The sequence below is a fragment of the Coenobita brevimanus genome, chromosome 86 (assembly GCF_032717465.1).
Source record: "Coenobita brevimanus isolate Jiangsu-jjx chromosome 86, ASM3271746v2, whole genome shotgun sequence".
Taxonomy (NCBI): Eukaryota; Metazoa; Arthropoda; class Malacostraca; order Decapoda; family Coenobitidae; genus Coenobita; species Coenobita brevimanus.
The window spans coordinates 35,308,296-35,335,583 of record NC_137039.1 but is presented as its reverse complement, the minus strand read 5'-3'; the positions used below and the strand labels follow the sequence as shown (position 1 = coordinate 35,335,583).

General features: G+C 39.2%; 1 protein-coding gene across 1 annotated transcript in view; it reads left to right on the top strand.

Moving 5' to 3' along the window:
• faf (ubiquitin carboxyl-terminal hydrolase-like faf) overlaps positions 1-27,288 on the top strand; it is a 66,784-nt gene that overhangs the window by 9,028 nt on the left and 30,468 nt on the right. Inside the window, exons 7-27 of the mRNA XM_080280894.1 lie at positions 598-782; positions 1,542-1,680; positions 2,935-3,045; positions 4,188-4,334; positions 5,772-5,870; positions 6,373-6,480; positions 7,573-7,843; positions 9,744-9,844; positions 12,206-12,420; positions 12,817-12,931; positions 13,639-13,782; positions 14,869-15,032; positions 15,815-15,932; positions 17,699-17,821; positions 18,294-18,431; positions 19,502-19,634; positions 20,294-20,412; positions 21,852-22,006; positions 22,506-22,657; positions 23,035-23,204; positions 26,792-26,954. Coding sequence (XP_080137020.1) covers positions 598-782; positions 1,542-1,680; positions 2,935-3,045; positions 4,188-4,334; positions 5,772-5,870; positions 6,373-6,480; positions 7,573-7,843; positions 9,744-9,844; positions 12,206-12,420; positions 12,817-12,931; positions 13,639-13,782; positions 14,869-15,032; positions 15,815-15,932; positions 17,699-17,821; positions 18,294-18,431; positions 19,502-19,634; positions 20,294-20,412; positions 21,852-22,006; positions 22,506-22,657; positions 23,035-23,204; positions 26,792-26,954 — 3,070 coding nt within the window. The remainder of the gene's footprint in view (positions 1-597; positions 783-1,541; positions 1,681-2,934; positions 3,046-4,187; positions 4,335-5,771; positions 5,871-6,372; positions 6,481-7,572; positions 7,844-9,743; positions 9,845-12,205; positions 12,421-12,816; positions 12,932-13,638; positions 13,783-14,868; positions 15,033-15,814; positions 15,933-17,698; positions 17,822-18,293; positions 18,432-19,501; positions 19,635-20,293; positions 20,413-21,851; positions 22,007-22,505; positions 22,658-23,034; positions 23,205-26,791; positions 26,955-27,288) is intronic.

The following is a 27,288-nucleotide window of genomic DNA, read 5'->3' as shown; positions in this document are numbered from 1 at the left end:
TTCCTCACACAGTGTAGATTTTTTTTTTTTTTTTTTTTTTCTCCCACCATAGAAGAGCAAAGAATGAACTACCATTACCAGATACTTTTTTGTATATACTGTACTATTAAAGTTACACTTGGCTGTTTATTATACAATACCATCCTGTTAGTTATCATCATTGTCTCGTCCAGACTTTTTTTCCCACCTTTGGGCCAAAGGCTGAATGAATATTGGAAAATTTTGCAATATAGAGTTTTAACCTCAGTATGATTATACATTCCCAAATTTAACATTTTCCATAGAGCCTTTGGATGCAAGCATTTTGGATTTGAGAGTTTGTACTGTATTATGTGAAAGTCTCATAATTCTTTAACAAACAAGTGAAGCATTATTAGCCCATTTTCCACAACTGTACATGACTAGTTGAGTTTTACCCATGTGTAGTAAACTTGAGGTTGGTTATCTGAAGAAATAATGAGCATTTCACCTTATTATAAGTGTTGCATGCTGCTTGTGAATGCAGTTGCTTTCTGTTTTGCCTGCCACTTGTTGATCTGTCTTAAGATTCCCGTGGCAGAAGCAGTCAGGAATAGATTTTTCACTTGTGTCTTACAGGAAGTAGTACCAGCCTTCCTAGAAAATTTGACTGATGAAGAACTGAAGAAAGAGGCCAAAAACGAGGCCAAGAATGACGCGCTGTCGGCCATTATCAAAGCCATCAAGTGCCTAGTATCTAGAGTGCCGAGCCAAGAGGAAACAGCCAAGAATCTGGAGATATTTAGGTTTAAGATGATACTCAGGTAAGTGTTAATGTCATACTCCTGAAACCCTTAAATGGCAACTGGCTTATATTTTTTCATACCCTGTCTCACCCCATCCTTTTGTGGGAAGAAAGGTCAGGTTTATGATCAGATGGTGATTCTTGACATGCCTGACATTTTTTTCTTTAGTTTCTGGAAGACTTCTCTAACCTGGAGTTAGATATGGCCATAAATTGGCCCCTTCAGTGAGAATATAATTGTCAGGTACAGTAGCAAGTAAAAGAAAAAGTCAGGTAGAAGGGAGTTGTTTTTGTTGTTCTATCTCTAGACTTACTAGAATGTGATCCCAGTGGACTGCAAGCTAATTTTCACATACCTCTCAGAGGACAGGGAGAGATTTAAGGGACATAAATTCACTAAAGCTAATGTATACTGCATTATAAAACCAGATAACCTATATGCATCATCCAAATCAATTTCTTATTATTTTCTGTTAAAATAGCTACACATGCTAAACTATGACAAAGTTTTATTAGGTTAATAGCCGAGGCAGAGTATATCTTGTGTTTTGTTGCTGCTGATGCTTTGATCCTGTTTGTAGGAAATATACACTTGTTCAGATTTTTTTTTTTTTTTCTTTTTTCTTTTTTTATGCTGTTGGATGATCGTAGCTATAAACTAATGGAAAAGTTTGTCTTGTGTATATTGGTCTAGGATGATGAAGGTAGAGGATTATTACTTTAATGATATGTAGAAAATGTTTAAAAGTAAATTTTGATGGGAGTTTTTCTGTACCAGGTTATTGCAAATATCTTCATTCAATGGGAAAATGAATGCCTTGAATGAGGTGAACAAAGTGATCTCCAATGTGTCGCACTACTCGCACCGTCATGGACCTGTGGAAGAGGAAGAGTGGCTCACAGCTGAACGCATGGCAGTAAGAACACAGTGCTTTAATATATCCCTTCCATTCAGTGATGCACAATAAAACCCACCTAATCTGGACTCGTTTTACCTGGAGACCTGCTTAGCATGGACTCTAGACTACCTGAGTGGGCTGGGCTGCTGGATGCTGTACAGCCTGTCGATATGTTTTCAAGCACTGAAATCGTAGACCTTTTTCATAATACCATACAGTACTGCACATAACTGGCATTTACATATCATGAAACACACATGAGTAGGTTAGAATGAGGGAAGCACACATGTGCTTGTAGTTAGCCGTAGTACTGTATCCGAGACAAAAACAAAAGTTTGAGGTAAATTTCAAGTACAGTACTCTGGATTACATTTCATATCTGCCAATGATTTTACTGTCCCCCTCCCCCAACTTATGTGTTTTTTTCTTATTAAATTTACAAGTTGCTGTGAAGAAATAAAAGTGGCAACTATACATGCCAGTAATGTGAGATAAAGCTGGGAGTGTTTTGCATTTTATAGTGTGTACATAGCAGTTGTTTTGGTAACTTTTTCTCTGCTTGTATTGTAAATGTAATAATAATTAAGACTTTATGATGATGTGCTTTACAGTAAAGGCATAGGTAGGGAGAGAATAGGTAGAAGTCTGAATTGTAGACTGTCCATTTACAAAATTATGCTTCTTCAGTCCTGTGGCCAGAGCTCAGATGAGAGTTTTCCTTCCTCTAGAATGCTTTTTATCCAGAAAATCAATTAATGTGAACTGGCTGTACCTCAGTTAATATGGACTGGCTCCACCTCAGTTAATCCAAGTTATATGTTACCATTTTTTATTTTATGCTTGCTACTTTTTAAAAAATGGGTTTTGTTATTTTAATGAAAAATGTTATCAGATAATGCTCCCCTTCTTAAAAAAAAAAAAAAAAAAAGTAAGGTTTTTGTGGCAGAGGCACGATGCACTGAGAGCTTGGCTATCTTTTTGTTAAGAAAAATGCTTATAGTTGTAACTTTAATTTTGTAAGGCTCTCATGTAACTTGTGAGATACTGTGCATTGAGAATTTTTGGTTTATTTTTTATGTAATTGCATTGTGTTAACTGAGGCTCTTGGTATAATGGTAAATATAGTTAAGACCTTTGCATTATTTTGCAGAAGAGTTTCTGACCAGTGCGTTTGTATGTATAGATATATATATATGAAGTAAATATAAATTATCTGTAGCTTGTTATAAGTCAGTGATGAAAATTACTGCATGGGGTTGAATCGTGTTGCAGGAGTGGATCAAGGAGAACCGTGTGTTACAAATAGTGTTGAGAGACTCCTTACACCAACCTCAGTATGTGGAGAAGCTGGAGAAGATCATACGCTTCATTATCAAAGAGAAGGTGAGTACCAGATGTCAAGGGAAGAGGGGATTTGAGTTAGTGAAATGTGTGTGGGAGGGAAACGATAAGATAATGAGGGGGGAAAATTGCAGGAATAGTGTGAGAGGGTTTAAAATGGTATGGAGGGGAAAGGAGTGTACCTGCATATAATACCATGATTAATGTAACACGGTAGGGAGGGGAAAGGAGTGTACCTGCATATAATACCATGATTAATGTATTGACTGTTAGGGATTTCCATAACTAAGATTGTTTACCATTAGCCATGATGAAATACTGTACCTTTTTTGTATTTCAATATCAGTGACTTGAGGTCTTTAACTAGAGATGAGACACATTAGGAGTTCAGTTGAGAGAAACACTCTGTCCATTTGTGGCCAAAACATGTCTCCATTTACTTGCATAGGACAGCTGTAATTATTTAGAATTTAATTGTGACTATCAAAAGATTATTTTACTCTTTGTAGGAATGTGCCCAGCATTTGCAGCATTAGGATTAGCTGTCCTTAAGTTTTTCTTACTGGTGCTCAGGAACTATCTCTTACCATATCTAATATACTATAGCACTAGCCGTGAGTGTGTGTGTGCGCGCGTATTTTGGGCAGCCGAAACTACACATTCATATCGCACCAAAATTGGCACAATACAGTAATTGCAAAAAATTTGCTGATGTGAAAAAACTTGATCCCATCACGATTGAAAACTTTTACAATATTTAATGAGCGATCACATTTTGACCAAAAAAAAAACGCCGCTCTCGGCACCCAGCATAGGATCTCCGTAGAATTTTTTGCCCATAGCTACAGCAGTGCGAGAGCCCTCCGCAGGAGCAAGTGTGAGGTACTTGCGCACCTGCCTTTTCATGTGCAAAAGCGCAGTATTGTGCAAGGTCTCGTGCGGTGCACAATGCTCAAACAATATTCACCGGACAGCAACGGTGCGCAATTGCATTGCACAAGTCATTGCGCACCTGCCTAGCACTGACTGTAGTATGGAATACAGAGATGGCTTGTTAGTTGCATACCCTTGAGTATTGGCATATAATTAACTGTTACTTAAAGGTTAAACTTGAATGCTGTGACTGCTGGTATATTTCATTTTAACTTAAAAACATTGTTCCACCCCTCTTTGTTGGTTGTCAGGCTCTTACCCTAGAGGACCTTGATGACATCTGGGCAGCACAGCATGGGAAACATGAGGCCATTGTCAAGAATGTACATGACCTACTGGCCAAACTAGCGTGGGACTTCTCACCAGAACAGCTGGACCATCTTTTTGGCTGCTTCCAGGTGAGAATATGTCTTAAATAACAGAACACAGCCAGCTTGTCAGAAGAGTGTGAAGTTTTAAGTAACTTAAAAATATTTATATAGATGTATGAAGAAGCTCAAAATGGTTTGACACTCCTTTTTTAGCTTGGTATGTCATTGAGTGTATCAGATAGGTGTATGTGGAGATAATCTCACTTTTTGTGTTTTGAAATGCTTTGTACATGCTTACATACATCAGCCTTGTTCACTTGCTGGCAGCTCTGCATGCTGCACAAAATATGGTGGCATCTTACGCCAGTCTCATAACTCAAGGGCCATTTTGTATGACTTCGTCCCAAGACTTCATAAAGGCTTACTTCTTGGTACGGTACCCTATCCACCATACACACATAAACACTTAAAGATGTTTTATCCCATTTTCCTCCTCCATTCTCTCATGTCCAGACCATCTCATCTGCAAAAATAAATACTGTACTGGTCAAAGATTATGGGTAGATAGTGAAGCTTGCAAGTAGTAGACAGGATTCTGGTGGCATGACTGATACGTTGATAATTGTGTGGCTTGTTTTACTTTTTATGATGTTGGTAATTCTCCCCACTTTTATGCTCATTCATTCTTTGTGTTTGGATCATGACTCGCCTTGGCTCTCTAGGTAGGAGTATGAGTTGAAGTGATGGAGAGGTATAGGAGAGAGGGGGTTGTGAGCTGGGAGCAGGGCAGTGAAATGGCAGGCGACAGGGCGACATGGAGGCGATTTGTTTGTGGCCACCCTTTACGGGATCAAGGCGTCTGGCAGTAGATAGATAGTATCGTTATCATACATGAAAAAATTGATGTTAACTGTTAGTAAGAGCTGATTGGGACTTTATACCATCAGAATCACAAACTGTTCTCTTTATGTATGGGACACCCATTTTTCTTGTATTCAGTTTGACCGTAAACCAAGTCCACGATTCATTCATTCATTCATCATCCAAAACTGTGTTGCCTCAAGAGGAGTGTAGGTGCCCAGGGCTTGTCAAGTTGGTCCTGACATTTAAGATCAGAGTGGCCAGCCTCGCTCATCCCCGAGTGGCATTATGTGAGCAATAAGCCCCAACCACTCGTTGGATATAAACCTGCACAGGCTCATTCCAATTGGAGCGCTGTACTGTAATTACTCACTAAACCACCAGGTGCCATAATTTGGTTAAGTGGTTACCACCCAATGTTGTAAATGGTTTCCTGTTGTACAGGATACCGTTTGGCTTGTCACTCGATGTAGAGTCACTCGTAGACAGAAGGAAGAGGAAAGACTGAAGAAAAGAAAGACAGAGGAAGAAGGAAGGAAAGAAGAGAGGAAATGGCAGTCATCTGAGAGCATCACTACATCGAGTGGGTACATGTTTTTGTTCCCTTCCCACCAAGCTGTTCACATATTAGCTGAAGGTAATAATTCCTCTGTACATTTACAGACAAGCTGGAGCCAGGCCAGTAAAAAGCAACGTGAGAAATTGTTGGAGTTGATTCGTAGACTAGCAGAAGATGATAAGGATGGTGTCATGGCACACAAGGTGAGACATTTTGCTCTGTTCCTTGTTTCATTATGCTCTGCCATATAGCATTTTTTTTCACTTTATTACTGTTTCAGATAAGGGGGAAAGAATATTGTTTCATTCCATGCACTGTACATATTTAACCCTTTTGCAGCAAATGACATTAGTCATTACAGTGGGTTCAGACTGCCAGTAGCATCAATAGATTTAGCGCTACCAAAAGCTGCCTGATGAATTCTGGGGAAATTTCCCCCATGTGGCATCTCATAAGGCTACCCTAGTGTGCACTCAAAAACAAAATGGCAGGAAGTTTTTCTAAGTTAACTGTGCATTATGTTGGGAAGTAATTAGCTGGTTTTGGCACTTAGCTTCGAGTCCACAGATAACATAAGCTGTACTATGGCCAACCTTGGTATGGGGATTCCTTAAAAGGGAGCAGACCATCATTTTTATATATGTATGATTCTAAAGTTTGGAATGCTATTTCTGAATGATTCTTAATGGTTCTCTGTAATTACAGGTTTTAACACTTCTGTGGTCGCTAGCTCATTCTGATGATGTGCCAACAGAGATTATGGATCAAGCCCTCACAGCTCATGTCAAGATTTTAGACTATTCATGTTCACAGGCAAGTTACTAAAGTCTTTTGAAGTAGAGATTTTCACTTCCTAGAAACTTCTTGGCCACAGTCTAGAATTGCACCATTCCCCACTGACAATTATTTTACTTAAGCACCCTCCTGTCCGTCATATGTTGTATAAGTGTTTATGTTTACCGAAGGGGTACTTTGTTTATTGCACTGATGGATATATATACTTATATTACTGGTTGGTGTGTGAGTTCAAATACCTGGGTACAGTGATAGAAAAGAGAGGAAAATTTGTAAAGGAAGTGGAAAACAGAGTGACACAAGGAAGGAAAATAGCTGGTACAATGAAGGCCTTGATAAGAAACAGAGGCTGAGTGTTGCAGCTGCATGAGGCTTACACGGAGTGTTAGTGCCAGCATTAACATATGGATGTGAGACTATGGTGTGGCATGAAAATGAAAAGTCAAGAGTCATAGCAGTGGAGATGGGACTGCTGAGGAATGTATGTGGAGTACAGAGAGTGGATAGGATATGAAGTATTGTGATTCGTGAAAGATGTGGAGTGAGGAAGTCCGTGGATACCGGAATGGAAGAGAGTGTACTGAGATGGAATGGTCATGTGGAGAGAATGGATAATAGAAGAGTGGTGGAAAAGGTATGTCTGAGCAAATTTGAAGGAGGGAGGAGGCAAGGTAGGCCAAGGAGAAGGTGGAGGGATATGGTGGATGAGTGTGTGAGGAAGAGAGGTTTGGAAGTTGGTGAGGCTAGGGGACTGACAAGAGATCGAGTTGGCTGGATGAATATTGTGAGAAGCGCATGGTCAGGGATTTGGCACCCCTTTTTAACATGACAGCATCAGGATTGACCCTGTTGGATATGTTTATGTGAAGGTACAGAACGTGGTGAATGTTTTTGGCATATTCAGATAGAGCCAGGATTCCGGGGCTTGAATGGTGAGGGAATGGAAGCATGACCTATTGGATTGGGTAAATTTGGGCTGTGTGGATGTTGCTGCTCCTCACGTTGCCCTAGGGTGGGAAAGGAGGTCTGGATGATGATGATGATGATGATGATGTGTGTGGATGAGCAGAAGGCTGTTTACATTGTTTGACTAGATTTATGGTATTCCAGGATCGAGATATGCAGAAGAAGCATTGGTTAGATAGGTGCGTAGAGGAACTGAAGCATGACAAGTGGGTTCTTCCAGCACTGAAACAAATACGAGAAATCTGCTGCTCATACAGTGAAGCCCCTCCAAATTTCTCCCAACACCAGCGGCCCACACCCCACGTCAGTTACCGTCATGATATAATATCAAAGTTGCAAAACCAACATTCTCTGGTGGTGTTGGTGGCAGATAACCTTACAACCTACATGAAGAACATCAGAATTGCGGCCAAAGGTTTGTTGCAAATGAACATCCTGTACTTTGAAGTAAGCAGTGTTTTGTTGGGTATGGTATGTATTCATTGTTCAAAGATTCACTTTTGTTGCATAATATTGGAAATAAAGGAAGGTCTGATATTTTGTGCATTTGAATCTAAGCTCTTTGCAGAACAATGGAAGTGTAATCATATGAATGTGTGGATATGATATGCTAGCATCCTGTTCTGTTAATAGTCTGTTTGGTATAAAGCCACTTGATTTTTTTTTTTTTTTTTTTTTGTAATTATTATTTTTTTAAATAGGACTTACTTTCTTTATCAGTGTTCATAAAATATAGAAGTTTAATAGTACGTAGTATTGCTATATATAATGTGGACAGCAAAGTATAAGCTAAAAGTTGGCCTAATATTTCACCTGATCTATCAGTGCTGGGAAATGTTCTTAAGCTGAGTGAGTGTTGATGTGTTTCTTTGCTTATAGGTACTGTACTTCTATTCTCTTTGATGTGATGGATTGGGAAGAAGCTGAAGAATATACCTTAAGTGTAAATAGACAAATTGGAACAGTAGGCCAACTTTTGTCCTTGACTGTTCCTGATATTAGTGGTTAACTGTTTCAGGTATGCTTTTTTTATGTATTACATGAGGAAAAAGATTTGTGAAATTATTTCAGCAAGTTGAGGTCATCTGAAGCTGAAACTCATACCACGCTTCAGGTTTCAGATTTGCTATCCACTCACCCTGTGTAGTGCTGCTCTCGGGCGTCTTCCTTCCTTCCTCTTCTGTCTTTATTTCCTTTATTCTTTCCTCTTCCTTCTGCCTGTGGTTGATTTTACACTCCCTCTGCCTTCTTTCTTTCCTTCATTCTTCCCACTTCCCTTTGCCTGTGGGTGACTCTACACTGAGTGACAAGCCAAATGGTTTCCTGTACACCAGGAATCCATTTTCAACATTGGGTGGCAACCATATAACCCAATTGTGGCACCTGGTGGTTTAGTGGGTAATTAAAGTTCCCCAATTGGATTGAGCCGGTGCAGGTTTATATCCAAGGATTGGTTAGGGTTTATTGCCAACATAATGCCACTCAGGGATGAGTGAGGCTGGTCACTCTCATCTTAACCCGTGGCTTGTGCAATTACCTTTTTTTATCCCACCCCGTGGTGTGCAAAAAACAAAGGAAAAAAAGATTTTTGTTTTAGTTTTTGTTTCTTATAAACTTGAAGATAAACATTCAGGGCATCAACTGGTGAAAAGAAAGAAAATCTCTCTCTCCGTCTTTGCTTAGGGCCGTGCATAAGTTTACATATGGGAGTATTGAAAACATGGGAAAAAAGTAAAAAAAAAAAATTTTTTTTGTTTTTGTTTATTATAAAACTTGAAGATAAACATCCAGGGCATCATCTGGTGAAAAAAAATTCTCTCTCCGTCTTTGCGTAGCGCCATGCCTAAGTTTGCGTAGGGGTCAAGTTATTTATGGCGATGCACGGCCAGCACAGCCTGAGCTGTGGCTCGCAACGCGACGCTACCCAGCCTGAGCTGTGGCTCGCAGTCCACGGGCTAAATGTCAAGACCAACTTGCCTAGTCTCGGGCCCCTACGCTCCTCACGGAGCAACACAGGAATGGATGATGATGATAATGATGTCAGCGTTTTTAAAGCAGACGGAGAGCATAAATAGTTCAGAACTTACGGTTCAAAGGGTGCTAGCATTATGAATGTTGGGCTTACTGCATATGGGAATTTAATACATTGAAGAGTTGGAGTGCCTGAAGTGGTCAGTAATTGTTGGCTTATAGATGTGAGGAGTATGTTTAATTTTGGGGGGTACCAGTACATTTTAGGTGCTGAAAATTCTGAAAGTATTTTTTAAGGAGATGATCAAAAAATATAAGCATGAAATATTGCTTTCTGTTTTCAGAAGATCCTGATCTGAATCCAGCAGACATTGTTCCAGATGGAAGATATAATCACATATATCAAGTTCAAGAAAGGCTCAGTTTCCTCAGATTTCTATTAAAGGTTTGTAGTACTTGTATTCCAAGGAGGATTGCAGCTTTCTCTTGCAATCAAACAGTGCAGGATTTAGAAGGTAAAGGAGGGCTGCATGCTTCATTCTTATACCTGAGATTTGTAGCCCTTCACTACAAATGATATCCCATACCTGAAAAGAAAAGTGGGTGTATCAAAATTAAATGGAAAAGCCAGCATTCAGTAGTAGCTTTTTTTTTTTTTTTTCCAAGGAAGAAGGAACACCAGGAGCCTGCAAATTGTTCCCTCCAAGAAAAGACAGAAGCAAGATAACGAGAGCCACGTTCAAGGTTCGTACATGTTGAGATGCCTGGACACACTGTGTTTGAAAGACTGGAGATCATAGGCAGTAGGAAACACAGACGGAGGAAGACAGTTCCAGAGTAGACCTGTTGCATTTATGAAGGACTGGGAGTAATGGCTAACCCTCGCATTAGAGAGTAGGACAGAAAAGGGATGAGAGTTTGCTGCTACATGGGTGTTACTTGGCTGTTGTAGTGGTGGGGAGATGCAAGCAGACAGAGGAACAGTGATGATGGTTTTGAACTTTTTTCTTCAAGATGTCACTGCATGCTAAAGTAATCGTTTGTCAGTAGCACATACAGTGTGGCAACATCATTGTGCTAAAGGGGTTGATGGTGTTGCATGGTCAGTCACGTGTCAGATTCAGAATACATCTTGTAAAACTTGAGTGACAGGCTATTATACCAGCTCATCAGTTGATCTGGGTTATACTGAAAGTTGCCTTATATCTGGTATAGTGTAGTGTTCATAATCAGAACTAAAGAAGGTAGGGATTGTTGTGTACATTACCCTGTCAGCTATTTTCTTTTTGTTAACGTTATACATGATACCTTCATGAGATAGAAAGAGGGAGAGAGAGGCAACATTTTTCAGAGTTATTTATAATCACATGTTACCCATACCATGCTGTCTTCAGGGAACCCCCAGCTTTTTTAATTTTTCCCAGACCATAAGAGGAACAGCCACTAAGTTAACCCATGTGGAGAAAATTAATTTTAAGAAAGTGCAAACCGTGACCTTGTCACATTCTGTCTGAAAGATTGAGCTTATAGACTGGGAAGGACAGATTGAAGATGATGGTCCTGAAGTGACTAGATATGTACAAGAAGGATGAGAGTATAAGTTAAGTCTTGCATGAAAGTATGTGAGAGAAGAGGATGCAAGTATTGATAGGTGTTACTGTGGGAAGGATGCAAACAGGTTACAGAAGAAAATAACCATTAAAAGAGAAAGAGATTCAGCATCGTGGCAGAAAGAGAGGGGGCTGAAGGAAGGTGGTGCGAAGAGGTTGCATTGTCGTGGATGGTTGCCCTCAGTTCTCATCATATACTTGCAGAGACTTTTCAAACTGAGGGGGGATAAGAGAACAGCCATCACTGATACTGTATACTGGTATTTCCTGAAGCTGAACACAGTTGTCTAATGCTAGCCTGAGTAAAACAGAATATACAGCGTCGTAGTGAAAGAAGTACGCTTAGTATTCTTTCTTTGGTACTGAAATTACAATAATTACCTGGTACATGACCAGTTGGTGACAGTGATTGTGAATGTTGGGAATAGTTATCAGGAGCTGTGTTATGTACTGAAGTTGTTCAGGTTTGTGGGTCAAGGGAAGAGGTGCTTTTTTATCCAGCACATTTTAGATTGAAACCTGGACAGTGGGTGGTTGAGAATTTTAGAGGTTATAATCCATGAAGGTGTCTTTTTCAGAACAACTCGTGGCATAAACAGGATGCATGATATCAGTAGATTAGGAAATAATTTGAGTGTTCAATTGCAAGAAGGTGTGTAGGAGTGAGTAATGAATGTACATATGTATGAAACTTCCATATTTCAGTAATGGGTTTCATGTGGCAAAGAAAATTATGGAAATGAAGATACTATTTGAAAGTGAAGATATTGTGTAGAAGGGATGAGTGGTGAGAAATAGAAACAGGAAGATTGGGGGAAATATGGTAAGACAGCATAACCTGGTGACAGTTCTGTCATAGCCATTTCTCATTGGGGGATTGCCATAATCCAGCTAGCATGCTTTTGAAAGAATGTGAAAATTAACATAATTTTAGAAACAAGACCCTTGTATGCCATAAAATATGGTATCTCTTAATCTCTTATCTGTAGTAAACAGTTCATTATACTCATATTTCCTTTTTTTAATAATGAGTTGTGATAGTAACCATAGTATTTTGTTAATTTGAGTTCATTTACTAATATATTAGTGTTTACGGTATGCCCTGCTTGTTTCCAGATTCGAGCCCATCATTTCCTAATGTATGAAGTAGGTAAACATTAATGATAATTCTTACCAAGAGTACCTTTTGTTTTCAGGATGGGCAGCTGTGGTTGTGTGCACCTCAGGCTAAGCAGATTTGGAACTGCTTGGCAGAGAATGCAGTTTTCACTGTAGACCGGGAGTCATGTTTCAAATGGTTTTCAAAGCTGATGGGAGATGAGCCAGACCTTGACCCTGAGATTAATAAAGATTTCTTTGAGAACAACATCCTTCAGTTGGATCCTTCACTCCTGACTGAAAATGGCATGAAGTAAGTCAGGCCTCAGTACTTTAATTTTGAGAAGTATTGGGATTAGCTGTACCCATATAAATATATATATTTATGTGTGTGTTGGTCCTAACTTCTCGGCTCCATATCATAAGCCAAGCAGTCTGTGCCAAATTAGATTTCACAGTGCTTGTGGGATAGAGAACATCTTTGTAAATCTTGACTGTTTTCTTCATTTTCTTCAACTTCGTGAAAGCTTGTAGGCTGAAATGATGAGAAGTAATCAAAGACATGTTTTTTATTATAGCTTGCAAGACACTGATGTTAGTTGGTTTTGAAGAGGCCTATTGAAATGAAGGGGCTACCTGAAGGAAGGTAAACTTACAGAATTTGTATATACCAGTATCTTGTTTACATTGACTGAATTTCTATTTTCAGGTGTTTTGACCGTTTTTTTAAGGCTGTCAATTCCAAAGAGGGTAAGCTAATACTGAAGAGGAGAGTGTATCTCATGGATGATGATGACTTAATAGGTGTGGACTATGTGTGGAGGGTGAGTACCTACCTGGTTTAGTTTGTCTTAGCAACTGTTTGCAATAAGAGTATGAGGTGGACTGTGTGCCTGGATATTGAATTGCATTATTCTGGAGAGATTCAATCCAAGACAATATTTTTTGCTTTTATTGAGATTACAGTAGTATTGTGTATTTCACTTGTACTTGTTGTGTGTTCATATTTCACATAAAATACGTGGTGGTAAGTGGTGGTGACCATCATCCACTTGCTCAGTGTAGTGGTGTCTGTTTCTTCCTTCACCTTTGTCATTCTTCTAAGTTTGTCCTCTCTTCCTATTTCTCCCTGCCTTCTGTCACTTTTTATTACACATCACTCCACACAGGTGGCACTACACTAAGTGACAGTCCTAATTGTTTCCTGTAACCTTTACAGTGTTGGGTAGTAACCATATAATCAAATGATGGTGTGATGTGGAATTTACTCTGGTACCTCTGTTAACTGGGTGGAGGGATGCAGATGCAATGTCTATCCAGAAACCAAACCTCCACCCTTTTCTCTATGCTTTGTTGTGAGGCACTGTCTGCTGCAAGGGTACATTGGTTCACTGCATGAGGTTACGCTTCAAGGGTGGTTACTTACCTCTCAGTAGGTTGGTTTACCTGGTCAGACAGACCAGATTTAACATCAGCACAGAAAATGTTATTGGCCAGTTTGACACTACAGATGTTATCCACTATTTGGCAGGTGGTGTTGTGTGGAACAGAAGACATTGCCAGTCGTGCCATTGAACTCCTCCGGGAAACTTTCACAAACCTTGGGCCGAGGCTCCAGGCCAATCGAGTCATCATACATGATGACTTCCTTTCTAGTTGTATGTCTCGTCTTAAGGTATGAAATGTGTCAGATTGTACAGGGATGTGTAGTGAAGCCCATAGTCTTACAGTAAGATCCCAGCATGCCTTGAAGCCATACAATAAGATCCCAGCATGCCTTGAAGCCTTACAATAAGATCCCAGCATACCCTGAAGTCTGTTTTAGTAACTAGCAAGGAAGGTAGCAATGGGTAGCATATTTGTTTGACTAAAAAATTTTAGACCCAGTTATTTGGATTCAGTGAATGGAAGCGTGGCCCATAGAATTGGGCAAACTTAGGCTGTCAAGATGTTGCTACTCCTCACCCTGCCTTAGGGTGGGAAAGGAGGTCCGGATGATGATGATGATGATATAACATTTGGATAGGCATGTCATAGTGTGAGTGCAGTTGTCTTGGTCTGTGCTGTTATGGAAGCCTAATTGAGTCATTTCTCTTTTGCCTTTTACCTGCTTCACTGGGAAAAATAATTGTTCATACAACATGAAATACAGTATTTAATTGAGGATTTTTGTTAGTATTATTTACCGAGCAATATGCAGTACAGTAACGGCCTGCTTCACAGTTGGGTTACGTCAGGTAAGAACCACTCATATCAAGTGTCGACTTAACATGAGTTCAGTGGGGATACGTTTGGGGTCAAGTGTTACGTATCCTAAAATCTCAAAATACATTCCTTCCACTGACCTGAAGTATGCCATAGGCCAGTCTGAGTCATGTGAGCAAATGTATGAGCAAAACTGTGACTTCAAACATGAGGCGGAAAGGAGGACACATATGCAGAGGCCTCAGAGGAGGGTTCTGTGCATTTAACCACAGGGCAGTCACACTTGGCTCAAATGTATAACGTTGGCTTGTGCGGGTGGCAGTGTGTCTGCACAGGATCATTATACATGGCCATTGCATTACCATGATACAGGGTGTAAGTTTTCATTAATCATTATAGCAATCGATTGTATACCAGGTCATTACTGTATGGCATATGAAAAGCTAGAAACTTCATCACTTGCCTTCATCTTATTTGAATCATGGGAGTATAGGCTTAAGCCTTTATGTCTTGCATAGGGTATTTCAGTAATTTCAGTTTTTTTCCTCCCCCCAAGGCTATGTATGACACTGTATCAGTGTTAGATCGTGATAAGGATTCCATAAACAGAGTTCGACAAGAGACCACAAGAATGTGTCGAGTTCTGAAAGTACTACATGAATATGTATCAGAGTGCGATGGAGATTTTGGAGATGACCGCTCAATACTACCACTTGGCAGGTATAGTACTGTGTTGTTACCTTTGTGATATCTGATAAAATTAGATGTGTGCTGGAAACTTTCTTTCTATTTCCTATTCTGTTTCATCAAAAAGGATTCCTAGTACTGTATGTAGTAGTCAACTTCACTCTCAGTAACCATTACTTAGTGTCTTGTACATTTACTTTGTCTGTGACTATCATTGCATTAAAAAGAAAATCCATCCATCCATCATCCAATCCTACATTGCCCCATGAGGAGTGTAGGAGCCTGGGGCTAGGCAGTTGGTACCAACATTTAAGATGAGAGTGAAAAAAGTGCATTAAAAACTTGGACTAGGCTGCATAGATCCTCTTCACTGTTAGCAAGCAGCACAGCATCATCCCTTACCATTCTTCACCATCTCCAACCCCTTCCCACAGCTTGAATTTTTACTACTCTCATAACCCTATACATGCATTTAATGAACAACTATGGGGATGTCATATAACCATATTTTATTCCAACATTGATTTGAATAAGTCACTGATTTTTATATTCAGTCCCCTGTTTGGCAGTTTCAAGGAGGAAGTAAGGCATTGGAGATGATGATAACATACATTGAATGTATTATATCAGGATGTGTTTAATACAGTGTTGTGTAATTGGTACTTCTAGATGATCTTGTGGGTCCAGGTTCATCAGAACATGAACTCTGTGGACTGCAGGCATAAATTACCTTGTGCAGTCCACCAGCCTCCTTTGGAGGGAAGATGCTTGTTCTTAAAAGTGATATATAATGTATGCTTGATATGGTGTTGCAGAGCCTCAAGAGGGAAACATTTGTCTCTTCTGGTGAGGTTTCCAGTTCAGGGTCGGCAGCCAGATGAGCTGGATGTATGGACGCACACCAATGACACCATGGGTTCTATCAGAAGACAGGTTAGCTGCATTACAAAACACACATTGGCAAACTGAACTTGGTTGTCAGGTTAATACCTTCAGTACAGTGTCATTTTTATTTTATTTTTGCTTTTACCAGATGTAATTGGTTGGTTCAGGAATGACCTCTTGAACTGGAGTGGTTGATACAGTGTTCATTTATCACTTAAGCTGAATAACATCATTTGGTATCAGTAAGTGGTTAAAATTGACAATCTTGGGATTAATGGGTGAATAGTGATGGAGGTAGTTTCAAAAGACAAGGTATTTAAATCATCACAAGGCCATGTCCCCAAAATACATGAATAAGAGGAATTAAAGAAGTGACTTTTTATTAAAGATTTCTTTTTATTAAAGATTTCTCTTATTTTTATTTTACTATGTCAAGTGGGGTTGGTGGAGGATTAGTGCCCCTCCCTGTAAAACAATTAACTCTAAGCCATTGGCCACCCCGTCTGGGATGCATGGCGTCTGGCAATGAATGAATGATTTTTATTTATTTATTTATTTTTTTGATGAACAAGAGTTCAGTACAGCTATCATTTTAACTGGTAATTATTCGTTGCTGATTAATAATGGTATGATTAGTTAATCCCTTCGTTACTGAAAAATTATTGTCCATACTTGCATACAGAGTTAGAAAGTGCAGTGCGAGGACTGAACTTGTGACATCCGTACAAGTGTACTAAGGTTTTGGAAGTAGTTGGGATTTAAGATCTTTGAGGTTCAGATGTGGCATATCAGCTTTTATTATGGGTATGAGCAGTTTGACATTGTGATTCGTCACAGTCACCTGGGAAAGCGTAATAAATATACAGTATATGGCATTAGTCTTGACCAGTGGTTCTCTCCACCTCAGTGACATACTATCCATTAGACCAGTCATATATATTTTTTTAAATTTTCCCTTGCCACTACTCATGTCAGTGGTTGGTGGGGACGCTCACCATCCACTCACTTGATGTAGTGCTGCTTTCGGGTCCCTGCCCTTTCCTCTCTTCTTTCTTTCCTGCATTCTTTCCTCTTCCTTCTGTCTATGGGTGACTCTACACTGCGTGACAAGCCAAATGGTTTCCTGTACTCCAGGACCCAGAAAAAGACAGTGGAAGGTCCCCAAGCACCAGTGGCAGGAGTTCACATACACATTCTGCTACGAGTGGGTCATGGTCTTCCTCCCCCAACGCACTTACAGAGGATTTCACTTTACATTCAGATCTTTTTTTTTTTTTTTTTTTTTTTTTTTTTTTTTTTTTTGTATACATCAAAGTTGGGAAACATGAGATGAAAAAAAATGTAAATTTAAATATTTTCAATGCCATCGCTAGTCTGCTACCCTCCTGAGAGGGCTTGATCCACCTAGTACGGGAGTGAAATGCATTGTTTACATTCAGCGGCCCACACAGTTACAAAGGAGTTAATGTTTAGAATGGCCAGTTTCATGCTTAGTGTGCCATACAGTGTTATTTATTTGTTTCTTGTATTATAATTTTTGTCAGTATATTGATGGCTTTATTTATTTCTGTGTCCCTCACCTTCCTGTAATGACTGATTTTTTTTTTTCTTTTTTAATATAATTGTTAACCTCCAAGATAGTAAGAGTTACTCAAGGACTCCCCCCCCCCACAATCTGAATCGCATACTTTAGTAACTTTTGTTTCAGTTATGCACTTAATGTGTGTGAAAACTAGGTGTTGATTTAGGAATTGCTTTAGAGTCATGTACCCAATGTTATGTGCGGCTAATGACAAGAATATTGACTCCTACAGGTTTTGCACCGGTTGAAGTCAACTGCCCCAAATGTGAAAGTAGAATTGTATTTAAATACTGATCCAATAGACCCTGTTGATGACAAGAAAATCATTGCCCAGATGCCTCTTAGAGATAAAATGGTGAGTAATGTTTGCCTTTGCTTCTGGAGCAAAATTTATATGGGATTTATTGCTTAATTTTAAGTGCAATTTTGTGAACAAAAGAAGAGAAGTGTTTGTTTATGGTACCTGCTAGTATTGTGTAGATATTTATGTATGAATTGACAGTATACCCTGGCGCTAAAGAACGTTCTAATTACGAGAATTCTGAATAAAAGCAGGGCTTCTTGAGTCAGGTAGTATTGTAAGTATATGGCTAATCTTTGATTTAACCTTTTGTCTTTAGGGATTCTCCTCAGGATAAATAGAATTATGAAACATTATGCAGTTCCCAGTTTGTAGTGATAAGAGTGAAAGACATTGTCCATCAAATTAAGGATATCTGATCAAGTTGGTAATTTTTCTCTGTGGTCAGGTAAAAATCTGTGTAGAGTTGGTGATGCTAGTTTTATACTTCGAGTTGTCATTGTGTAAGTGACCATGTATTTGTTAGGTGCTGACAGCGAAGTTGGTGCAGGTGGGCAGCAACATGCCATCTTCACCTGACAGCTCTTCAGATTCCTCCACTGGCTCACCGCAACACCCATATGATGGACCCAATGTGGAGGCAGAGAATTGTCTTCCAGGGGTGGTAAGTTTTGTATTATATTTGACATTGCCATTATTCATTTAAGTATCATTTTCATACTCATCATCACCATCATCATCATCAAAGCTTCCTGCCTCATCCTGTCTTCATTGTCAATACCTTGCTCCCTCCAGGGAACCCCTGAACAGGGGATCACTATGACATAGTTCATGGAGGCATATTTGTCAGCAACACCCCAATGCAACCACCTTAACCTTTATCTTCAGGATGGGAAAAGGGTCATGGTGATGATTATGATGACCATTATCATCATCATTGACAGCAATAACAGCAGTAGCCAGATTAAAATTTTCATCATCATCATCCAGTGTCTTTTCTCTTTTTGGAGAAGGAAACCATGCCAGGATTGTTGTTGTCATCTGAACATGAACATAGTTAACTGCAGACGGAAGCTACCCTTCTCTTGCAGTGTATCATCATCCTTTTGGGAGGATAGGGTGTGTATTTAGGGACATCTGTGTAACCTGACAGCAATTAGTGCCACTGCATGAAAGTGATCCTATCCACCACTATACCAGGATCATGAAAGTATTAAAAGATGACCCAGTAGTCAGTTACATTTTCCAAAGAACTTGTACCAAAATACTATTAACATATAGTAATATTATAATAGTCTAGTTTTATCAGTTCAAGAATGTAAACATTGCATCAGGAACACAGTACTGTATATTAATATTGATTGGTGACTAAAGAATAGTGTCTGTTATGTATTGTACATTGCATGAGACAGTGTTAATATTATTCCTTGACAACAATAGACTTGCATATGTTATAAATTGTATATTGTGTTAGACAAAGTTTGACTTGGAGTATGGTAATGCAGAGAGTGAATGATGATAAAAATTGCAATGAAAAGTTTCTCAGTTCATTGCATTTGCAGGGGACGCCTTTACTGGAACATTTTTCTCTGAAGATAACTGAGTATATACGCACATATCTAGCAGTGTGTCCTGTATTGTATTTTAGAAAATCTCATCATGGTTAAGTACCTAAAGATACTGCTCAGACATAGATTTTAGTAACCACTGAACTTATTTATATACCTTTTTCAGATAATGTCAGGGCAAGCAAAATATACACAGTTCCTCCTCCAGTTAGCAGACCTTGGGTGCGCTTTACAGTTACCACAACTAAGAGACAGTGCCAGAGCTCTCCTTAACATCATGCCAGCTGACCAGTTCACAGGTACAACTAAAAAATTGGTTTGTTTCACAGGTACAGCTACAGTATTGCTTAGTCCACAGGTACAGCTGCAGTATTGGTGTAGTTCACAGTTACAGCTGTAGTACTGTGGTTCACAGATGCAGCTATAATGTTGGTGTACTTCACAGGTACAGCTACAGTATGGGTGTAGTCTACAGGTACAGCTACCATATGGGTGTACTTCACAGGTACAGCCACATACTAGGTGTAGTTCACTGTACAGCAACAGTATTGGTTTATTTTGTTGATAGGTGTCTCACACCAGAAATATGGACTCAACCCTTTCAGTGTGGTAACACATAGCAGAATGATTCACCAGACTGCACATGAGTGATCTTTACTGGCGCAAAGGGGAACTATTTCTTTGGCCATACTGTCAGTCTCTTTTGGAAATTTTTGGGTCCCCCCCTTGTACAGTATGTACAAGTACTTCCATTGAGGTGGAAGGGAAGAGATGGTACTGGAACTTTCTCATTTAATTTACACATCCTAAGAGAGAAAATATGGATGCTATCGAACATGACACTGCTGACCAAAAGTTAGGGATAGGTTAAGTTTTGTAATGTGTATCTTCATGAAGTATTGTTAGTTATCAGATTATTTTAAAATATCTCTGAAATATGTTACAATTTTCATTACAGTAAACAACCTGAGATCATTATGCATGGAGCATGTGAAGATCGTGGATCAGAGTATGTCACCATCCTTAGAAAGTGTCATGTTCTGCTCGTCTCCATCACAAGTTCTTTACAACCTGCAGGTACAGTATATTGCTTTTGTTTCCTTCGTATCATGTAGCCATGGATAAAAGCTCCTTGCTATGACAGATTTTAAACCCTAAAATGACACTTGGACCAACTTGGTTATTACTAAATCAGTCTGTATACTGTACAGTAATCTCTTATTCTGTATACTGTACAGTAATCTCTTATTTTTCATGGGATTTTTGTGTGCAGGTTTGTTTGATACGGGAAGTAATTTTTTTTCCCTGGGGATTATTATTATTATTATTATTATTATTATTGAATGTATTGGATACATTTATGTGAATCTACAGAAGATGTTGAATGTTTTTGGCATATCAGATATCTGTAGGATTCCAGGGACTTGAATGTGTGAGTAAATGGAATCGTGGCTCACTGGATTGGGCAGATTTGGTCTGTCTGGACGTTGCTACTCCTCACCCTGCCTTGGGGTGGGAAAGGAGGTCTGGATGATGATGATCCCCCCCCCCCTTGCTGGTTCAATTTCAAGTTTCACACCACAAAACTTTCTTTCATGGCCACATTATGTCTCAAGTGCACTTTGCCATACTCCCTCCAAAATCACCATTTCATATCATTTCATCTTATCTCCCATCATCATCATCATCATCACTAGATTCTCTCTCTTGTCATTTTATCACATCATTATCAAATGCATCATTATTCATATCATCACATCATCAGTCTCTCTTACTGTAATATTAATTGAAGGGAATCAAGACTTTCACTTTTCATGAAAGTTAATCATCTGACCATCAGTTCCAAAAGCTTTGTATGTGTCCAGACTGCTCACGTTAGCTGCATGCACGCATGAATGCTCGATTATATACATTTCAAGAGGCTAAGTTTCCATTTAGTGCGTCTTTAGTTACAAAGACCAAAAGATTCTCCATACTGTGTGGGGGGGGGGGAAATATACCCCAAAACTGAGATACAGAGTGCCAAAAAAATATTAAATACAGGCGATAAGAATTTGATGACTACAGCTATATGAATTTGTTCTATCATGAGCATTCACATAATAATTTTTTCCAGGGTTTTTTCAGTTCTGAGTCTCATTCTGCTTATGTCTTGCCATAGATATGGTGTTTTATGTGACTGGATTGTATTAGATTTTTTTTTTTTTTTTTTTTTTCTGAATTTTGTAGTACCCTACTCTTTATTTATTAGAGAGGAAAGTCTTGCTATCCGTGAGATGTGTATTGTCTTTGGTCTAGGCAGTGAAAGGAGATAATACAGTACTATTCTTGGTTTTGCTGTTGTAATTATGATGGGAATACAGAATTTACTGTGTGAATATGGTATCCCTGTGTGACAATGGTGAGTATTATACTTCATTGCATTATTGGTTTTGGAATGATACTAATGGTAGTTATTTGTGTCAGATTGTGGGGTGGCGTTGAATTGTTATTTTTTATTTACTTATTTTTTTCAGGTGTTGTACTCGTTACTGATGCCAGCTCACAATCCAATGTCAGAGAAAGCATTAGAATTCCAGTATAACTTCATGAAGAGTGGAGGAGTGAAGATCATTATTGATATGCTTGCCAAGAACAACTTTCTCTCCAACACAGATATGCCAACAAAAAGGTAAGTATCGTATTAGAATTGTTTTGTTTTGTTTGTGAAGGCTTCAACATGCTTGCTTGCATCGGCCTGGTCACTTGATGGCATCTCTCCCTGCTGCTCAATCTCTGGCAGCTTCCCCATTCAGTCCCTTCTCCCTGAGTTCACACTCAGTAGCCTCATCCCAGGTCTTTTTTGGTCTGCCTCTTGCAACCCTACCCCAAACATTAACACTTCTTACTTCCTGCACACAGTTATCCATCCTCTCCACATGCCCAGATCACCTCAGTCTACCTCTCCTCATCACAACATCAGTACACTCCAGTCCCATCTTACCTCTGAACTCTTCCATCGTAAACCTAGCCCTCCCAGCCTCCCACTGAGGGAGTCACTGCATATACACCTAATCATTGCCATTTCTGTAAATTTAAGAATCTTGTATATTGAAGTACTGTATTATTTGGAAGTAAAATGTAGTTCTGAAATGTGTATGTAACCTAATGTTATGATGTTTTTGTTTCAGGTCAGCATTTTTGGTGGTGCTTAAATTGGCCAAGCTAGCATTTGTGACAGTGGGCTATGCCATAGTTGGCGTTGTAGCAGGATCAGTCACCTCGGGCAGTTCAGCCACCACCAATACTAATGGTGGAACAGAAGATACGTCACCAACAGCAGGTATGTGTTAGTTTTTCCTGTCAAATATTGATACTTTATATATTTCTTTTATCTTCCAGCAAAATGATGTTTAACAAGTAGAAGTATGGCTGATCTTGGAAGTTGTAGATAATAAAAACTAACAATGTTTGATTTAAGCAAGTTACATGAGAAGCCTTACTTCATTGTACCCGTTCATGTTTAGTCTGGTTCCATTGTGAAGCATAAAATTAATTGAACATTGTCGTTTTACCATATGTTATAGCTTTATGTTGACGCTGTGTTGAAAGAAAGGGTGCATGAGTAAACTTCGGTTTTTCAGGTGTTTTGTGCATTTAGATCATATCATTATCACGAGTTTGATTATTATTGAGGCTCTGAGTGTGTTGTGACTGCAGGTGTGTGTGGTGTGGGAGGTTCACCCCAGACTCAGGCACTGGTACTGCAGGAGGCATTGCACCACATCCCCAACCCAGCATCGGACTGTATGGTGCGCAACGTGGCCTCCCGCCTTGCCCAATCCCTCCACCACCAGGTCACTATCACGTCATGCCTCTGGGCACACTTTGTAAGGTCACACCCTCTCCTGTTAGCGTGGCCGCCACATTAACACTTTCACTCTAATGTACTAATGTTTACTTTTATTGATATATATTTTGCTGTTTTTTTTAATGATCTGGTAGTTACCATATTTATTGGTTGAGCTTTTTCATCGTGTGTATGGGTAATGTGTATATGATTTTGGTGGTTAGTGATTGTACAATAATTGCTAAACTAATGTGTCTTGCAGTTTTTCTTTTATATACAGTGTCAGATTTTACTGTAGACATTCTTGCTGAACTGTACAACATGCTTGACTTTAATTGCTGCCTGGTAAAACTCTCAAGAAGTATGTGTTATTTTATCATGTTGTCCTAACCTGAAGCAGTGGCAAGTGGTCAGATGGTGTACTGGTTTGAGTCACCCAGTTCGAGAAATGGTTGGACATGCAAAAATGTGTAGGCTCAGTCCCAAAGAAGTGACAGGGTTTTTCATCATCCTCCCAGCCATCTTTTTTCATCTGAGGACGAGGTGAAGTAAGGTCCGGAAAGCAAGAAAAACTCAGTGAAGGGAGGACTAACTGTGGGCCACACCCTCATTCACTTACCATACAAACCACTCTCACTCTGACTTTTAATAAGTAACAAAATATTCTTTGCCTGTAGCTCCTCCTGTGGAAAATAGTACATCTATCCATTCATCCATCATCCAATCCTATGTTGCCCCGTGAGGAGCATAGGAGCCCGGGGCTAGGCAAGTTGGTCCTGACATTTAAGATGAGAGTGACCAGCCTCACTCATCCCTGAGTGGCATTACATGAGCAATAATCCCCAACCACCCCTTGGATAAAAACCTACACCGGCTCAATCCGATTGGAGCGCCTTAATTGCCCACTAAACCATCAGGTGCCATAATTTGGTTACATGGTTACCACCCAAAGCAGTAAATGGTTTCCTGGTGTACAAGAACCCATTTGGCTTGTCATTCATTGTGCAGTAGAGTCACCCATAGGCAGAAGGAAGAGGAAAATAAAGGAAAGAAAGACAGAAGAGGGGGTGTAAATTCACCTGTTGGAGGAAGGAAGAGGAAAGAATGAAGGAAAGAAAGACAGAAGAGAAAGGAAGGAAGAGAGGAAAAGACAGACAATCGGAGCAGCACTACATCGAGTGATTGGATGGTGAGCGCCCCCACCTACCACAAAAATAATACAGTGTTGATGTAAATATGAATGATGATACTGCCAGCCTGTCTCCTTTGTTAAGTACATAGCAAGTTGCCTGATTTCCTCTCTACCCAGTTCCCTCTGACCTTCACATCTTGCTCTCACTCTTAATAGATAGCAAAACAATCTGTGTGTCTGTTGCTCTTTCTGTTGAAGTAGTAAAGTGTTTACTTGAGTATGTGCACAGGTGGTGCCAACCTGTCTCATTTGTTGTAGCAACTTACAGGTATACCCTAGTTTAACATTGCAGTTGGTTAAGTAAAACCCGTCGTTAGGCGGGATATAGTATCTCGGGGTAGATTTAACATGTAAAGTATAGAGATGCGTTTTTGAGCTTGGGTTTCCCTCTCAACCAAGTCCTAAACCCACCCAAATAAGTCTAAAAAGTTTAAAGCCAATCTAAATTTCCTAACAGCTGTAAAAGAAGCTAACCTAAGCCTAACACCTGTAAATAACCAGCTAAAACCAACAAATAAAATATGAAAATCACCAAATATACTGTAAGTCTTAGAAAAAATCAAGCTTAGGAAACTGTACCCCAAAATGACATTGTTCACCCCATCTATGACTAAAACAAATTACAAAAGTCTAAAAACAGTTTATAAATCAACCTAAACACACAATTTTAGCCTGAAATTACCTCAAAATCAGTTTTTAAAAAATAAAACCCCATCATTAAATCGGGGTTTGGCCATCATTAGGTGAGGTATGGTGGTATTTCAACCCCATCGCTAAGCCGTGGTATCACATCTAGGCGTATCGTATATTGAGGCACACCTGTAGTTAATTGCCCGCTTTCAAGCTCTACTCATTTCCATGTATGCGTCTCACTCACTTTTAATAAATAACAAAATGTTCTCAGTGACTGTAGTGCCGTCTTTGGAAAATAATAGAATGTTTACATCAGTATGCATGCAGGTGATGCCAGGCTGTCCGCTTTGTGTCACTTAATTTGCATTGCAAGCCGCGGGCTAACAGTTCTACTCGTATCCTTCTGCGCATCTCACTCACCTATGGTAAATAGCACAATATTCTCAGTGCTTGTAGCCCCTAGTGTTGAAAATAATGAAATCTTCATTTAAACATGTATGCAGACAACACTAGGGTGACACCTTATGTTATGTAACTTCCCTAGTTTCCTGCTATTGGTCCTACTCATATCCATCTATTCATCTTGCTCTCACTTTTAATAAATAACAAAATAGCCTTAGTGCTTATAACTCCTTCTGTGGTTGAGTACACATTTAACATTTGCAGATGCATGTTTGTTTTTTATTTATTTATTTTTTTTACAGACAAAATAAAGATCTACAGGAAAGATGCCTTCAAAAAAGACTGAAATCCGTAGGCCTAAACCTGTCCCCAGACTAAAAAAAATGTTTGTTTATCCAAAAAAAAGCAGTATAAAAATTTTTTGATTTAACCTTGGGGAAAAAAAAAAATTGTGTTTCTTTAGGCAATTTGAAATTTATTTGCTATACCATAATTCAGACAGCCTTCTCACCCCCCTCATGCCTAATAGTCCGAGTTAGTGGGGTTTTATTATATATATATATATATATATATATATATATTCACTCAGATATACTTTTTTCACCACTGTTTTTTTCAATTCTCTCCACATGACCATACCATCTCAGTACACTCTCTTTGATTCTGGTGTCCACAGACTTCCTCACCCCACATTGAATCACATTATTGTATTTTGTATCCAGTCCACTATCTGTACTCCACATACAGTACCTTCCTCACCAGTCCCATCTCCACTGCTGTCACTCGTGACTTTTCATTTTCATGCCACACCATAGTCTCATATCCATATGTTAACACGCACTAACACTCCTTCATGTAAGCCTCGTGCAGCTGCAACACTCAAGTCTGTTTCTTATATATATATGTAATTGGCAGTTTCTTGGATTCTGTGTTCTTGCATTCTGTAACACTTGAGAGATGACTGCACTTGGATTTTTGCATAAATACAGTACAGATACTGAGTGTTCTACTTGTATATTTTTCTTTTTCTTGTTTCTAATCCTTCCTTACCCCATCGTCATCATTTGGGAAGAATGCTCAGGATGATGAGTTGCATACAGTATTAGTTGGAGTTCTGTTATTCATTTAACAGCTTGATTAAAGGAACCTGTGCCAAAATTTTTTTGTTCTTCTCTAGAAGTGGTACTCATGTGTAGGAAAAAAAGTTATGGATTTACGCATAGGGTAATCATTACAGAATGTTTGAAAGTGCATCACAACATTAGCATAATCCCAGAAAGACAATCGTTATTATACTATTATGAATATAAAAAGAAGAATGTCTTGCTTGTACATACTGTACCTTTATGGGAGAGATGCTTATGAGCCACCTATTGATGTAGAGTATGTGTGTTTGACAGGTGACGGGTGTGGTGCCTGACATGAGTGTGGTACGGGCCATCCTCAAGATCACCTGGGCATCAGCAGCAGGACAGGTGCACCTCATAACGTCTACTCTAGATGAAATTGAAAAAGCAACAGAGAGGCCACCCAATAAACCGCCTGACCCTGAAGATCTACAGGGTAATGCTCAGAGATTTTTGTGATTGTAGCTTATTGCATTGTTTGAGGTCCTCCATAGGTGTTGTGATGACATTGGATTTTTCTTTTTTCCCTGAATGTGACATTACTGTATATTATATATATATATATATACTCACACAGGCAAACCCCAGTTTAATGATGCAGGTAGTTAAGTAAACACCCATTGTTAGGCAGGGTGTCATATCGGGGTAGATTTAACATGTAAAGTATAGAGATGTGTTTTTGAGCCTTGGGTTTCCCCCAACTAAGTCCTAAACCCACCCAAATGAGTTAAAAAAAAAAAAAAGTTTGAAGCCAATCTAAATGGCCTAAC